General features: G+C 32.2%; 3 protein-coding genes across 4 annotated transcripts; all 3 read left to right on the top strand.

Annotated features, from left to right (window-relative positions):
- Positions 1–775: 775 nt before the first annotated feature.
- On the top strand, positions 776–8,004 carry LOC129910286 (selenocysteine insertion sequence-binding protein 2). Its single transcript, XM_055987613.1, has 3 exons — positions 776–1,323; positions 7,487–7,707; positions 7,763–8,004. Exons 1-3 carry the CDS (start codon positions 902–904, stop codon positions 7,984–7,986), a joined length of 867 nt encoding a protein of 288 aa, XP_055843588.1. The 5' UTR covers positions 776–901; the 3' UTR covers positions 7,987–8,004.
- Positions 8,005–8,028: 24 nt separating this feature from the next.
- LOC129910281 (esterase-5B-like) lies at positions 8,029–10,577 on the top strand. Of its 2 annotated transcripts, XM_055987608.1 has the most exons (4): positions 8,029–9,182; positions 9,234–10,175; positions 10,241–10,367; positions 10,425–10,577. In XM_055987608.1, the coding sequence occupies exons 1-4, from the start codon at positions 8,795–8,797 to the stop codon at positions 10,540–10,542; spliced, it is 1,575 nt and encodes a 524-aa protein (XP_055843583.1). In that variant the 5' UTR covers positions 8,029–8,794; the 3' UTR covers positions 10,543–10,577. The 2 variants fall into 2 exon arrangements, with proteins under 2 accessions (XP_055843583.1, XP_055843582.1); XM_055987607.1 differs by having other exon boundaries at positions 8,029–10,175.
- A 1,763-nt stretch (positions 10,578–12,340) lies between these two features.
- On the top strand, positions 12,341–14,130 carry LOC129909322 (esterase-5B-like). The gene is made up of 3 exons (XM_055986409.1): positions 12,341–13,751; positions 13,807–13,933; positions 14,013–14,130. Exons 1-3 carry the CDS (start codon positions 12,374–12,376, stop codon positions 14,128–14,130), a joined length of 1,623 nt encoding a protein of 540 aa, XP_055842384.1. The 5' UTR covers positions 12,341–12,373.
- The last annotated feature ends 417 nt before the right edge of the window (positions 14,131–14,547 follow it).

Genomic DNA, 14,547 nt, shown 5'->3' with positions numbered 1-14,547 from the left:
GGTCAACTTCGGTTCAAGCATGGATTTGGCTATTTTTACATATGTGGATCTTGCACGGGTGCTAAACCGGAACCTCATCACCGATTTCAGAAGATAAAAGTTGCTGAACCACGGATTAAATATTTGTACAACTGGCCCTTAAAAATGCTTCACTTTTGGAATTGAGAAGTTCGAAAATTTGTCCCTGTCTTCTCTTTCTTTTTACAGTTACCATTTTGACGTTTTAAACTCGGTGAAAACCAAAACAAACAAACCAGCAAAAACAAACCGCAAAAAAACAAAAAAAGCAAAAAATACAGCATAGAAATATATTTTATAATTTTTTCGATTTTTAGACACTAGATTTAGTTATAGTAGAACGTTATTACCAAAAAAAAAAACACTTGAAATCGATTGGTATGAGTTTTTTTTGGCAAAAAACAGTTCTTTAAAATTGCGCGCGTCCTTGAAAAATTTGGTTTGTTTTGGTTTTCACCCGGTTTAGGAGATATTTTTTTTTAATTTTCTTTTGTTCGTTTGGTACTGACAGATGAGCAAAATTCCGAATTTCACAGGCTCTGCATTTTATAATTTTAGGTCGATCCTCACAAATGTGAACACGCTCAATTTGTTCTCGCCCTCATATTCAAGTGTGTGCTCGGAGTAACCACGATCTCGTTAACATGAACAGGAACACATCTTCAAAACATTTGTTTGCTTTGTATCAAAAAAAAAAAGGAAAGACGCCAAGACAGCGGTAAACAAATTTCTTTTCGTAAAACTTTAAAACTAATAAACAAATTAAAATTAATTAACAAAATTCTTTTTCTATATTTTATTTCAATCAAGTATGTTTACCATATTTTCAATAGTCCTGTAGAATCACCTTTTTGATTGCAAGGCATTTTACTAAAAAAAAAAAATGAGCCACCATTTGTCCACAAACAAAAAGGTCTCCGATAAATTAAGAATTATCGACGAGAATACCTTTAATCAATTTTCCAAAAATAATAAAACCACCAACATAAAAAAACATAAAAGATCTGCACAAATACCAAATCTTAGTCAATTTATAAATTTGAAATGCCAGCAGCATCGAAAAAAACCTAAACGAACTGCATTTGCAATTTACAAAGTCGAGAAGAGAAAATCGGTTAAGAAATGTAAGCCAAAGAAGCGTTCTAAACTGAAGAAAACTATTTTGAAGTATAGATTGTTAAAAAGGGGTCATATCGACAACAGCGAAGAGGGCAAAATCAATTCAGAAGTTGTCAAAGAATTCCAGAATCTTACGTTAGAAGAACCCTCCAAGATAAAATCAGTCCATTCCAGAAGATTTCGAGAGTAAGTATGTTTTAAAAAATTATAACATAATAGGGTTTGTTTCGTAAGGTGAGAGCAGAATGACATTTTTTCAAATGTCTGAAGATGATTTGTTTTGGGTGATTCTTTAAGAATGAATTATAGCACTTTTAATCATGTATAAATTGAGCTCTTAACTGTTCTTGTAACCATCATATTGTAGAAGCAATCTAACGCCGAATTTAATGTACTGGTCAAAAGTGAGAGACAATACAAGTTTTCTTCTATTAGACCTAGAAAATTTCGGTAGTCGAGGTATAACCAATATATAGGGGCACTAGTAGTCGGCCCTTTAATTTTTGTTTTATGCTTAACGGGCCCTGAAAAATCCGTTACTTAATTTTTGAAGGTGAAAATCAGTTTTGCTGATTAGTTGACATTTGCAGATTGGGAAATAATAGAGGTATTTGTTTAAATAGCTACCTTAAACAAATTATTAACAATAATTCAGAGCAAAGTCGGATTCTTATATAGTCGGCCGCCTAAATTCCAGTAGTCGGCCACTAGAGTTGCCAGTAGTCCGCCCCCTTTAGTAAATCCATTTTAAATTATTCATAAGGCATTGCAAAAGTATTAACAACTATTTTTTGCAAGAGTTTATAATAAAAGACAGTTGACTTAAGTCAAATCTTGATTCAATATAACTTACTTACAGACTAATAAAACAATAACAATAGAAACAAAAAACATAACAAAAAATAGTATGATTTATATGAGAAGGTACTAACTAAAAAAAAAAAACAAACAAAAAGACTTCATTATTCATATGTTTACAAATTGTAGGTACACCTACTTACACGTAAGAACTTAAAAAAATAAGTGTTATTCGATAAATAGCTTTAAAAATTGACATTAATACTGAAGGTATCACATATAATCAAACTGTACTTATGGTGTTTTTAATTGGCAATCCGGAATTGTCCTTCGATTCGGAATCCCAATTGAACAGTTTTTTTTATTCCTAAGAATCTGAAGTTTGGTGTGAATGTATTGTTTGAGTTTAACGTGTTTCACATATATGTGTATTCGCGCCAAATTTCATTTGTATTTGTGCTGCAAACATTTTGTACTGCTGACATTTAAATCTATGAATGTGTGAGTGATTCTGCTTCTGATTCTGTTTTTAAAACCAGAAGAGAAATTCTCTTTTTTTCAGAATCAGAACTGTCAGTTTTGCCCAATTGAACGCATTCAGATTGCTTTTTTTTGCTTCCAGATTGCCAATTAAAAACGCCATTAGAACAATTTTCACATTCAACTTCTTCAAAACTCTTCCCGGAAAATTGTGTACATTTAAGGTGAAACCATCTGATGCACTTATCACAGCCTAAGTTCTTTTCATCGTTGTCTTCCGTATCAGAAATCAGCTCTGTTTCACATTTGGAACATAGGATTTTCTTAGTATTCTTCTTCAGCATTTTGGTTTTTTGATTTTGAATGCGCTTCTGTTCCCGTGTTTGTTTTCGTTGCTTGATTTCCTAGGCTTTTCTCGTTTTTTCCAGTTCCTTTTTTTATTGAAAAACTCCTTCCATGCAAGTGAGGAAACACTGCAAGCAGGTTTTTGCCGAATAGAATTACTCGAATTTGCTAATTTGTCTGGATAAAATAGATGGCGGCTAAAAGCAGGACTAACTGAAGTGGAAGTTGACGGTTGACACTGAGCTGTAAAATAAATTTGAAGATTCAAACATTATCATTTTAACTATTGATTCATTTTTATAAGAATTATTTAGGTACCAGTTTGTTTTTCTTCGGCAACATTTGCCAAAATTTCACTGATTAAAATCGATGATGCTGACGAACGCCTTGATGAATGATCTAAAAAAAAGATATGAAATATAAAAACTGTTACCTTATAGTCTTAAGAATATGTATCATACGCATACCAATGGTTGCAGCTAAGAAATTCGCGTTTCGTTATTGTTTTTGAATTGTCCATTTCAGATGCTGAAAGTCTACCTACAAATACATATATCAACTCATTCAACACTCCAAATTTGTAAGTTATAATCTCTGAACTAAAACTGACCTTAGAAGAATTGACAAAACTTTGTCTTCTAAGGTCAGCCTCCCTTGTAAATAGTTAACAGTTATTTTTTTTCACATTTTTTATTAAAAAACTACAAATATAAACTATAAAAAACATAAAAACATTCATATAATTTACTCACCTTCAATATTTTATTAGTTACAGCTTATTTTCCAACACTTTCACTATTTTTTATTTTACAAAAAACAACACAACCGACACCAATGAAATCTTGAAGTAAACTGGATTTTTTAAGAAGAAAAATTGCACGTGCATTGGCACATAATTTTGCACCCAGACAGAAGAACAGTTAGGCTTTCAGAAAAAAAAGGTTATATGGTAGTTAAACTAAAACCGTTACTATTACGCTCAATTTTATAACGAAGTGGCCGACTACTAGAGAGGGCTGACCTCACACGACATCACAGTAAGCAGTTTCATAGCCTTTTATCAAATTCAAAAGTTGAAAAACTTTAATGTTTGTATTAAATAAAAACTGTTCCAAACTCTTTTTCAAGATGGCGAAAAATGCGATTTTATTCACTAATTTGCCCTTGCTATAATAAAAATTAAAACAAAATTTGTCAAATCCATACATTTGATGTGGGTGTGGCAAAAGAATGCAAAAAGAATGCAAAAAGAATGCAAAAGAATTCAAACGAATTTAAAAGAATGCAAATGAATGCAAAGACTGCCAAGGAATGGAAAGATTGCAAAAAGAATGCAAAGACTGCATGCAGTCCCCAAAGACTACAATCATTTGAATGCAGTCAATTAATTGGTGAAAAAAAAGATTGCAATCATTTCACAAAAAATAATTGGTGATTGCAAAACTTGAAGTCTAAGTCTCAAATGTAAGTCAATAAATGCAATCTTTTGATTGAAGTCATTAAAGATTGCATTCAAAAAAGGTTGCAATCTTTTACAACTCTGGTTTAGGATGATTGCAAACTTCTGTGCATCCATCGGACGACCAACTAATTCCGATGAAATTTTACGTTAAAATTGACAATACTATTCCCCACTGAAATATGTAAGATTTTTTTGATTTATTAAATTTTAAAGAAATGGCATTAGTTTGAAGTAAATTCATTTACATATTCCCAAAATCAGTAAATTTTAATATTTCAAAAAAATCCTACGTATAGTATTGCTAAGCTACACAAAATATTTCAGCCCTATCGGTTTAAAACTGTAAGATTTAGTTGGTCGCCCGATGAAAGCACAGAAGTTTGCGATCATCTTAAACGAGAGTAAGCAAGTACCAAAAGAAAATAATGTTTCTCCTTTGTTTTTTTTTTTTTGTTATTACCCCTTAAGAGGGCAAGATTCCCCCTATATGGCAAGCTAAATGCCGTGCTTTGCTATGAGATACAAACCAGTTATAGCTCTCTACTATATTAAATTATCTCATGCCTCTTACCCCAACTCTCTCCAAATACCGCACAGACTGGTGTCAATTTTCACCAAGTATAATGGTAATGGCAATTATGTTGCACGACGATTGATTTGGTTAGAATGATTGATGTAAATGCTCTCATACACTGCCTTGAAATTAATGAATGATTTGAAGTTTCTATAGTTGGCGGAGTACAGAGGGTTTTCTTTAAGCCTAGTACGCTGCTGAAGCGAAACGAAAAATTTTGAAGTCTCCAAAGTCAACAGCACACATGTTAACAAAAAAATACCATCGGGTATTATAGGAAACTAAAAAAAAATTCAAGAAAAAACATCAGAAAATAAGTTTAAAAGCAAAAACAAAACAAATTTAATTTCGTTCAAGATTTCGTTAACAATATTTTGTATGGAAAATTTCGTTTCGCATCAGCAGCGTACTTAGCTTTATTAAGGATCGGACAGGAAATGTTGAAGTTCCATTCTGAAGATATGCTTTCTTTCTTCGAACCATATTCAGTTAATGAGTTGTTCATACTCCCAACCTGACTTAAAACTGTTAAGGGAATAATAAGGCCGTCCACTCAAACAACTTTATAAGACTTCAGATTGGATATGACTGTTCCCTTCGCTTAAGTCGGTGAAGGGGAAATGTTGGTCTTGTTTTAAGATGGAATTTGTTTCGACAATGCCATTGGGCTAGAAAACAATAGGAGTATACATAAAACGATGTAAACTCTCGGTTAACCCGGTATACGTGGTATAGTGGTAAATGTTTCAAAATTTGTTGTGTTTGATATTTATCATTTTACCAGGTTTACCCAGAGTTTACACCGTTGCATGATGTAACCCCTAATGTTAAGGGTTGACCTTAAAGCTGGAAGCTGGTATTGGCTGTATAAAACATCAGTCCAGTATTACTTGCTTAATATTTTAAAGCTGTCAGTGTCTTCCTTGATTACGGGTAAAAAACTTTCCTGATACAGAAAATCCGCGTATGCTACAGTCTTCACTCCAATTCTTTTAAGTTTTCAAAGATTTTATTTGAGCAATTAAAACAAAGTGTATTTCCTAAACTATCCTTGAATTCTTCTCTCTTTTAGCATGGATATAATCATAATAATGAATATAAATCTCTAATTCAAATATCGCCAAAGATTCCAGAATAGATTCGGTTAGGAAATTTTTGAGTGCACCCTCTACACAAAAGAAAGTGGTGAGGGTGTATTACCATCGTTAGTTCTGATATATATATATTTAGGTGTCCTGTAAATTTGACAGTGTATATCTGTTAAAAATGCTACTTGTATGAGTTTTTAATACCATACATACAACAAAAAATGTATACATCAATTTGTTTTTTTTTTTTATCGCATGCACTACAAAATTTGAAATATTTCAACTTTCATCATATTATACAACATCTTTTTTAACACTTATATAATTAACTGAATTCGTGTATCGATAAATTCTTTGATTGAAAAATGGGTTATTAACAACTATTACCACAAAAATAATAGATTTGTACAAAACGTGTTAGGTATAATAATTAAAATTAATTGTTACACTATAATATTCAATTAATTTTAAATAATTTACATAACTTAACTGATGATTACGTAACTGAAAAGTCTTACTGGTTCTGAAGTTGAATATATGTATGTTACTTTTGTTTAAAAATTCACATAATAGTTATAAAAAAAATAAAATAAAAAGTTTGCAATATAACGAACAATCGTTCCTCCTTTTATATAACAATGAGAAGATTTTGTACATTAGGTATGTACCTGTTCCACATTTAATCTCTTACTTTGTCTGTTGTTGTGATTGGTTTAAGAGTGCCGTAGACCGAACATGGTGCGAGTAAATTTAAGTCCAATAAAGCTGCTGAAGCTAACGGCCATACTTTTTCGACTTAAATTAGTTCGAAAACCATGTTCGACTTTATTCAAATCAATTTTTTGATTCCTCTAAATTGGTCTCACCAAAATCAAAAAAACTTTGATATTTTTCACTGTTCGACGGCGTGGCTTATTTACTCGCAAATCGCACATGTTCCAGTTTCTACGGTCCTTCTAATACGTTTTCCTTTAGCACTAATTATTTTTTTCTTTTTTCCAGGAACTTCTTTGTGCAACTGAAGAACTACAAATCAAACTTCATCAGAGCTGGTGTCGCCCAAGACTCAAATCTTGGAACCTTTTTCTATAGCAAAAAGTCAAGGCCCACATCTAGAAACTGTATGAGGACTACATCAATTCGGATATCTGGATCCTTATCAAAATCTGAACTATTGTGGCTTAGACGATCAGGAAGACAAAACAGTCGTTAGGTTGGAAACTATAGTAACAGCAACTCTGAGTGTCTAAGAGTCGATTAGACGACCTCCTGAAATTCAACCAACATTCTAGTTCCGTCATTTGTTCGTGCAAAATTTTGTGGAATTTCAAATTAAATGGTTGCCAATAGGCATTAAATTATTGTATAACGTTTACATTGAATAATAAAATGCATAATTATAAATAATAATAATATAAAATAATTCTTTTATTTCAAAAAATTGGTTATTAATAATTTCTTAGACTGTCTAGTAAACGTATATTGCGGTCTTTGGCCAGCATACGCGCTGTAGAGAGTTTAACAATTAAAAAATATTCTTTCCAGGTATGATTAACCTAAAGACGAAATTACAAATCCATATTACAATTTTTTTTTTTGCAGATATTGTGATAACACAACTTCTCAAGAACTCAGCAACTTAGTAGACACATTATTAAGAAAACTAAATCATTTCCAAAAACGAGCTTTCCAATTAAACAATTTCAAAGGTAAATCCCGTCGACGAATTGTAATTGGATTTCGAGAAGTTCAAGTTCAGATGAAAATTGATAAAATGAAATGCGTTATCATTGCGACAGATTGTGAAAAGTGTGATTTCGAAGGTAGTTTGACTTAATTAATTTGTGTAGTACAAGATTTTATAAACTCTATTTACAGATGGACTAGACAATATCATATTAGAAATAAGGGAAAATTGTAAAAAAGCAGATATACCTTGCGTTTTTGCATTGCAGAGACGAAAATTAAGTTATGTCCTGCATCAGAAATGCCCTACTAGTTGTGTTGGAATTGTGGATTACGATGGTGCTCAGGATAATTTCTTTCAATTAGTAAATGTTTTAGAAGTTGAAAAAAATAATTATAAAAAACTTTTTGAATAAACTAAAATAGTTAAGTAAGCTCCTTTATTTTGAAATGAAATTTTAGAAAACATCGTGATTCTCGGTAAATAGGATTTCCATATCGTATTTGTTGATTTGAAAAATAATAATCAATAATCGCGAGATCTCAATAGGGTTGGTCTAAGGAAACGATGTTCCAGAAGCTTATTTGCGGATAATTATGAACATAAAGTATGGGGTCATTTGAGTCACTGAAGAATTTTAAATGATTAAGGGCTAAACCAGGGAAGTATCTTCAGTCCTCAGCTTTTTACTGCAGCCTTGAAAAATAATATCTCACGTCTTAGAATCCAAAAATGATGCTTGAAAAACTCATTGCTACCATTAATCGTTAAAGCATTCATTACTTTGTAACGCTTCGGTAACACTTTACTTCCCATTACCCGCTCATTCGAAGTATTATTTATACAAAACAGCAAATTTAAGACTATCAAGTAGTCAACAACCATATATTCTAGCAGGTATAAGAAAAAAATATTGGAACTTGTGCTAATTTTAAATTAAAATCTTTTTGGAATGTTAAAGTAACACGCGATATGATGGTACATGAAGACAATATGTCTCCTGATGTCTTATGTAAAAAAATATTATTTCTTATCTACACCAATAATTGTATCACAACGTGCAATTATTTGAAGGCAAATTTATCGAACTATATAAATGGTAAACTGATGTTGATAGTTTTTTTTATATTTAAACAAAATATTTTTCCCTCTATAAGATGTTGAACCAAAACTACTTGCTTAGTGTTACTTTGGTGTTAGCTTTTGCCTTGACTTGACCAGCTATGTCTAATATAATAACATGGGCAATGTGTGCAACTACGATTGGGATTTGGTGTCCCGAAAATGATCCTATTGTTCAGCTCCCAAACGGCAAGATTCGCGGTGTCAATCATGGTAATTATTTGTCCTTTGAATCGATTCCCTATGCTGAACCACCGATTGGAAAAAATCGTTTTGAAGCACCTAAACCTTATTCGGGTAAATGGTTAGGAATCAGAGATGCTACTAAGCCGTCAGTTACATGTATACAATGGGATGAGTTTTATGACAAAAAAGATTTAACACACGGAGTTGAAGATTGCCTTCTTATAAACGTTTACACTCCTAGTCTTTCAAGTGAAAAACCTTATAATGTGTTGATAAATATTCATGGAGGAGCTTTTATGTACGGTAATGCTATAGAGGACAAAATAGATTTGCTTATGAAAAATCGACAATTAGTTATAGTAAAAATGAACTATCGACTGGGAGTTATGGGTTTTCTTAGCACTGCAGATGAAGTAATTACTGGAAATTTCGGCTTAAAAGATCAACGGCTTGCCTTGGAATGGACAAAAGCTAATATTGCAGCTTTTAATGGAAATCCTGAAAAGATGACAGTTATAGGAGAATCTGCTGGATCAACTGCCGTTCATTTTCAAATGTTGAACAAAAGGTTTGAGAACTTAGCAACATCGGCAATATCTTTTAGTGGCACAGCCTTATCAGATTGGGGTATTGATGGGCACGCAGCTGAGAAGGCTGTTGCTGTTGCGAAATATCTAAACTGTCCTACTGACAGTTCCAGCTCTATAAAGAAGTGTTTGCAAAGTAAAGACGCAGCAGACATAGTTCGTACATCAAAAGAGTTTCAGAAGAATAATATAGTGCCATATAGTCCTTCAATACTTTTTTCACCTGTGGTTGAGCCAAAAACTGCACAAAATGCTTTCATCACTGAAAAACCAGAAACGATTATAAGAAATGGAAAATCAGCTGAGATTCCTTGGTTAGCATCAGTAATGAGGGACGAAGGAGCAATTCCTTGTGCAGAATATATGAAAAAGGATTCGAATGGTGTGGAAATCATTGAGCAGTTAAATGAACGTTGGACTGAATTGGCACCTATTAATTTTTGCTTAAATAATGTTGTTGAGGATAGCGAATTACCAGCATACACAAACAAACTTAAGCAACAATATATGGGAGACAAGAGATTTAATGCTGAAAACTATTTCCTATTTCAAAAGTTTTGTACCGATGTTATTATTGAGAATGGAGTTAAAAAGGCTTGGGCTTTGCACAAGAAATACACAAAATCTCCAGTTTATGGTTATATGTATGACAATCCACCGCCTTCTGGCATTGGTAATTTGCTCGCTAACCGAAGTGATATAAATTTTGGTAAATTTAAAAACAAAATTTAGAATTACACACATTGTATATTTTTTAAAAATTTTTTCTTTAAGGAACCGCACATGATAGTGATACTAGTTTGATTTTTAACTCCGAATCTGGTATAGCAGCTTTTCCTGAAAATCAACAAAAAATGTCATCACATTTTGTTGAAATGATTGAAAATTTCTGTCTCACTGGGTAAATTTTCAAAAACAAATACGTATTAAAAAGTTCATGCATTCATTTTTTTCTCAGGACTCTACAGTTTGGAAGTTGTAAATTTGTGGAAAATTCTTCAAAGACTAAAGGTTTTCTAGCAATGCATATAACAAACGATTCATGTCAATCGGTAAATGCGGATCAATTACCGTAAATTTTACTGAGAATTTCTTTTACCTTTGAAATAAAGGATTTTGTTTGTGAGCGAAAATAAAGCTGGATTTTTTAACTTTGAACAATCGAGTTAACTCAATACAAACCAGCAGTGGCAGCACCTATTTTGTATCAATCGAGCATTTTCCATTGAAAACTCTCGATTTAACCAAATTAGATGCTGCTGATACTCGATTGTATCGACCACACTCGATTGTATCTAGGCTTGAGTTTATGCTCCAAGAATAACCAACTAGATTTATTTTATTAAGAAGCGTTTTTAGAAAAGAAAAAAAAAGTCGTTAGACCAGCTTTTTAAGAAATAAAAAAAACATGCTTCAAAATACAGCCAGTATGCCATTTTTAGTAATTTATTGTCTATCAACTCTAAAAACCAAGATTTGAAAAAAACATTGATACTTGCATTTTTGGGGCAAATAACTGACTGAATTTTAATATCATGACCCCTAAGCGTTACCACTTGCGGGAAAAAAGTCGAAGTAGATTGAACAAAATCGAAGTAGATTTCAAAATATCCTTTTCTTTATAAAAAATCTATATTAAATTTATTTAAGTTAAATAATTTAATAAGTAAAAACAACTAAAACCAAAAAATTTTATTCTTTTAAACTACATATTTTCGTCATAAATATATTTTTATACATTGTTTTATAACAATTTTTAGTCAAATATTTGTTTTCTGAAAAGAAAGAAGTAGATTTGGCTTATATTTTGATAACTTGAAGTAGATTGGAACAGAGATTTTTAAATGAAGTAGGTAGATTTCGATATTTTGTGATGGTGCGAAGTGGAAGTAGATTTTAATTTTTTTTGAAAAAAAAGAAGTAGATCTACTTCAATTGAATTAAAGTGGTACCACTGCGCCCTAAGCCATAAAATTCGTTCGAAAATCACAGCATCTAAAATGCATTTCAGCTCCACAGAATTTATTAAGATGCATTTTTAGAAAAATAAATTCAAAACCGTTAGAACCGTTTTTAATGAACTGTGTTTTTTAATTATAAGTTTTTGAATACAAAATTTTAAATAATATTTATTTAGAAATAGTTATTCAAAATATTAAATCTAAATTTCAAAAAAATAAAATGCCCCGTTTTCGAAAATTCGTGTTCAATTTTGTTCAAACGTCCAAATTGTTTTTTTCAAAATTGTATTTATTTTTGATTTATATTAAAGCAAAATAAATACTTTCAATTTTCGTTGAAATTGAATCAGTGGCTTGGGAAAATGTCTTGTGTCCTGTATCTTTGGGGCCCGTTCATCCCAGGGGCCCTTTTACGTGGATACAGCTGATATAGTGGTAGCTACGCCCCTGTGACATATAGATAACGTTTAGTTCTAACCAATCAGAGTCTCTAAAACTTGTGTTAAACGCGGGTCCAATTTTGAATAAACCGTAAAGTAGGTACACTGTTGGCGCACAACTAGAATGCGGAAAGCTTTGTCCAACACAAGTACTTTGTTGTTTATCATCGAAAGGGTGTACTGAAATCCCTTGGAGTGTGCAATAATTCTAAAAAAAAATTTCATTTTGGAATGTTTAGGTAACACGCGAAATGATGGCACATGAAGACAATATGTCTCCTGATGTCTTATGTAACGATGTATTTTTCTTATCTGTACCCGCTATTACTTGACAACGTTCAATTATTTGCAGGCAATTTTATTGAACTATTAGTGATGAACCGATAGTTGATAGTTTTTTTTTTTTTTATATTTAAACAAAATATTTTTCCCTCTATAAGATGTTAAACCAAAACTACTTGCTTAGTGTTACTTTGGTGCCAGCTTTTGCCTTGACTTGACCAGCTATGTCTAATATAATAACATGGGTAGTATGTGCAACGATTGGATTTTGGTGCCCAGAAAGTGATCCTATTGTTCAGCTTCCAAACGGCAAGATTCGTGGTGTCAATCATGGTAATTATTTGTCCTTTGAATCGATTCCTTATGCAGAACCACCGATTGGAAAAAATCGTTTCGAAGCCTCTAAGCTTTATTCGGGTAAATGGTCAGGTATTAGAGATGCAACTAAGCCATCAGTTATATGTGTGCAATGGGATCAGTTTTACAACAAAGAAGATCGTACACATGGAGATGAAGATTGTCTTCTAATAAACGTTTACACTCCTAGTCTCTCAAGTGAAAAACCTTATAATGTGTTGATAAATATTCATGGAGGATCTTTCATGTACGGTAATGCTATAGAGGACAAGATAGATTTGCTTATGAAAAATCGACAATTAGTTATCGTAAAAATGAACTATCGACTTGGAGTTATGGGTTTTCTTAGCACCGCAGATGAAGTAATTACTGGAAATTTCGGCTTAAAGGATCAACTTCTTGCCTTGGAATGGACAAAGGCTAATATTGCAGCGTTCAATGGAAATCCTGACAAAATGACAGTTATAGGAGAATCTGCAGGATCAGCTTCGGTTCATTTTCAAATGTTGAACAAGAGATTCGAAAAGTTAGCAACATCGGCAATGTCTTTTAGTGGAACAGCCTTATCAGATTGGGGTATTGATGGGCACGCAAATGAGAAGGCTATAGCTGTTGCTAAATATTTAAACTGCCCAACTGAAAGCTCCAGTTCAATTAAAAAGTGTTTGCAAAGTAAGGACGCAGCGGATATAGTTCGAACAGCAAAAGAGTTTCAGAAGAATAATGTAGGAAATTATAATCCTGCAATTATTTTTTCACCTGTGGTTGAGCCAAAAACTGCAAAAGATACTTTCATCACTGAAAAACCTGAAATAATAATCAGAAATGGAAAATCAGCTGAGGTCCCTTGGTTAGCATCATTTATGAAGGACGACGGAGTATATCCTTGTTCAGAATATATGCAAAAGGATTCGAATGGAGTGGAAGTCATTGAGCAGTTAAATGAACGTTGGACTGAACTAGCACCTATTGACCTATGTCTCAACAATGTTGTTGAGAAGAGCGAATTACCAGCATATACAACTAAACTTAAGCAGAAATATATGGGAGATAAAAGATTTAGTGCTGAAAACTATTTCTTACTGCAAAAGCTTTGTACCGATATTGTTTTTGAGAATGGAGTTAAAATGGCTTGGGATTTGCATACAAGATACACAAAATCTCCAGTTTATGGTTATATGTATGATAACCCACCGCCTTCTGGGCTTGGTAATGTGATCGCTAATCGATCTGATGTAAATTTTGGTAAATTTAAAATTATTTACATTAGGTATAATAATTTAAAAATTTGTTTTTTAAGGAACCGCACATGATAGTGATTCTAGTTTGATTTTTAATACCGAGTCCGGTATAGCAGCTTTTCCTGAAAACCAACAAAAAATGTCATCAAATTTCGTTGGAATGATTGAAAATTTCTGTCTCACTGGGTAAGTTTTCGAAAATCAAATATTTACGTATAAACGATCGGTATAAAAAATAGTTCATATCCTAATTTTTTTTTCACAGGAAATTACAGTTCGGAAGTTGTAAATTTGTGAAAAATTCTTCAAAGGCTAAAGGTTTTATGGCAATGCATATAACAAAAAATTCATGTCAGTCGGTAAATGCAGATCAGTTACCGTAAACTTTTTTGAGAATTGAAAGATTTGCTTATAAGTATGTAATCAGTTCATAAAACTCTTTCTTTAATAAAAATCTACAATATTATTGAAAGAAAAAGATTATTTTTAATTTTATTGTGATGGAAATAAGCTATATGATAGATGTAACACCTATCTCTCTAAACAACAGCGAAAGCCTTAAAATTTATATTGTTACGGGACCTGTTAAGCTGTTAAAAAATACATGTACAAAAATTTTGAGTCCAAAATTTGGAGTATAAATGTAAAAAAATTGAAAGCTGGCAACCATGGAGAAACGGAGAGACTGAAGAAGATAAGGTATTCTCCCTTATTGTGAATTTCACGTGAACAAGTCTACCCGGAAACATTGAAATTCACTTTCCTTTATTATGAGTTCCTGGTGAACATTTGTCCACGTT

Source organism: Episyrphus balteatus, chromosome 2, assembly GCF_945859705.1.
Source record: "Episyrphus balteatus chromosome 2, idEpiBalt1.1, whole genome shotgun sequence".
Classification (NCBI taxonomy): domain Eukaryota; kingdom Metazoa; phylum Arthropoda; class Insecta; order Diptera; family Syrphidae; genus Episyrphus; species Episyrphus balteatus.
This window is presented reverse-complemented; position numbering and strand designations above follow the sequence as displayed.

What these genes read in the sequence shown, in the direction of transcription:
- LOC129910286 (XM_055987613.1), top strand. Translation starts at nt 902, where the DNA reads ATGAGCCACCATTTGTCCACAAACAAAAAGGTCTCCGATAAATTAAGA. An exon ending in CATTCCAGAAGATTTCGAGA is followed by an intron (nt 1,324 to 7,486) that starts GTAAGTATGTTT and finishes TTTTTTTTGCAG; the next exon opens with ATATTGTGATAACACAACTT. An exon ending in TGAAAAGTGTGATTTCGAAG is followed by an intron (nt 7,708 to 7,762) that starts GTAGTTTGACTT and finishes CTCTATTTACAG; the next exon opens with ATGGACTAGACAATATCATA.
- LOC129910281 (XM_055987607.1), top strand. Translation starts at nt 8,795, where the DNA reads ATGTCTAATATAATAACATGGGCAATGTGTGCAACTACGATTGGGATT. An exon ending in CCGAAGTGATATAAATTTTG is followed by an intron (nt 10,176 to 10,240) that starts GTAAATTTAAAA and finishes TTTTTCTTTAAG; the next exon opens with GAACCGCACATGATAGTGAT. An exon ending in GAAAATTTCTGTCTCACTGG is followed by an intron (nt 10,368 to 10,424) that starts GTAAATTTTCAA and finishes TTTTTTTCTCAG; the next exon opens with GACTCTACAGTTTGGAAGTT.
- LOC129909322 (XM_055986409.1), top strand. Translation starts at nt 12,374, where the DNA reads ATGTCTAATATAATAACATGGGTAGTATGTGCAACGATTGGATTTTGG. An exon ending in TCGATCTGATGTAAATTTTG is followed by an intron (nt 13,752 to 13,806) that starts GTAAATTTAAAA and finishes TTGTTTTTTAAG; the next exon opens with GAACCGCACATGATAGTGAT. An exon ending in GAAAATTTCTGTCTCACTGG is followed by an intron (nt 13,934 to 14,012) that starts GTAAGTTTTCGA and finishes TTTTTTTCACAG; the next exon opens with GAAATTACAGTTCGGAAGTT.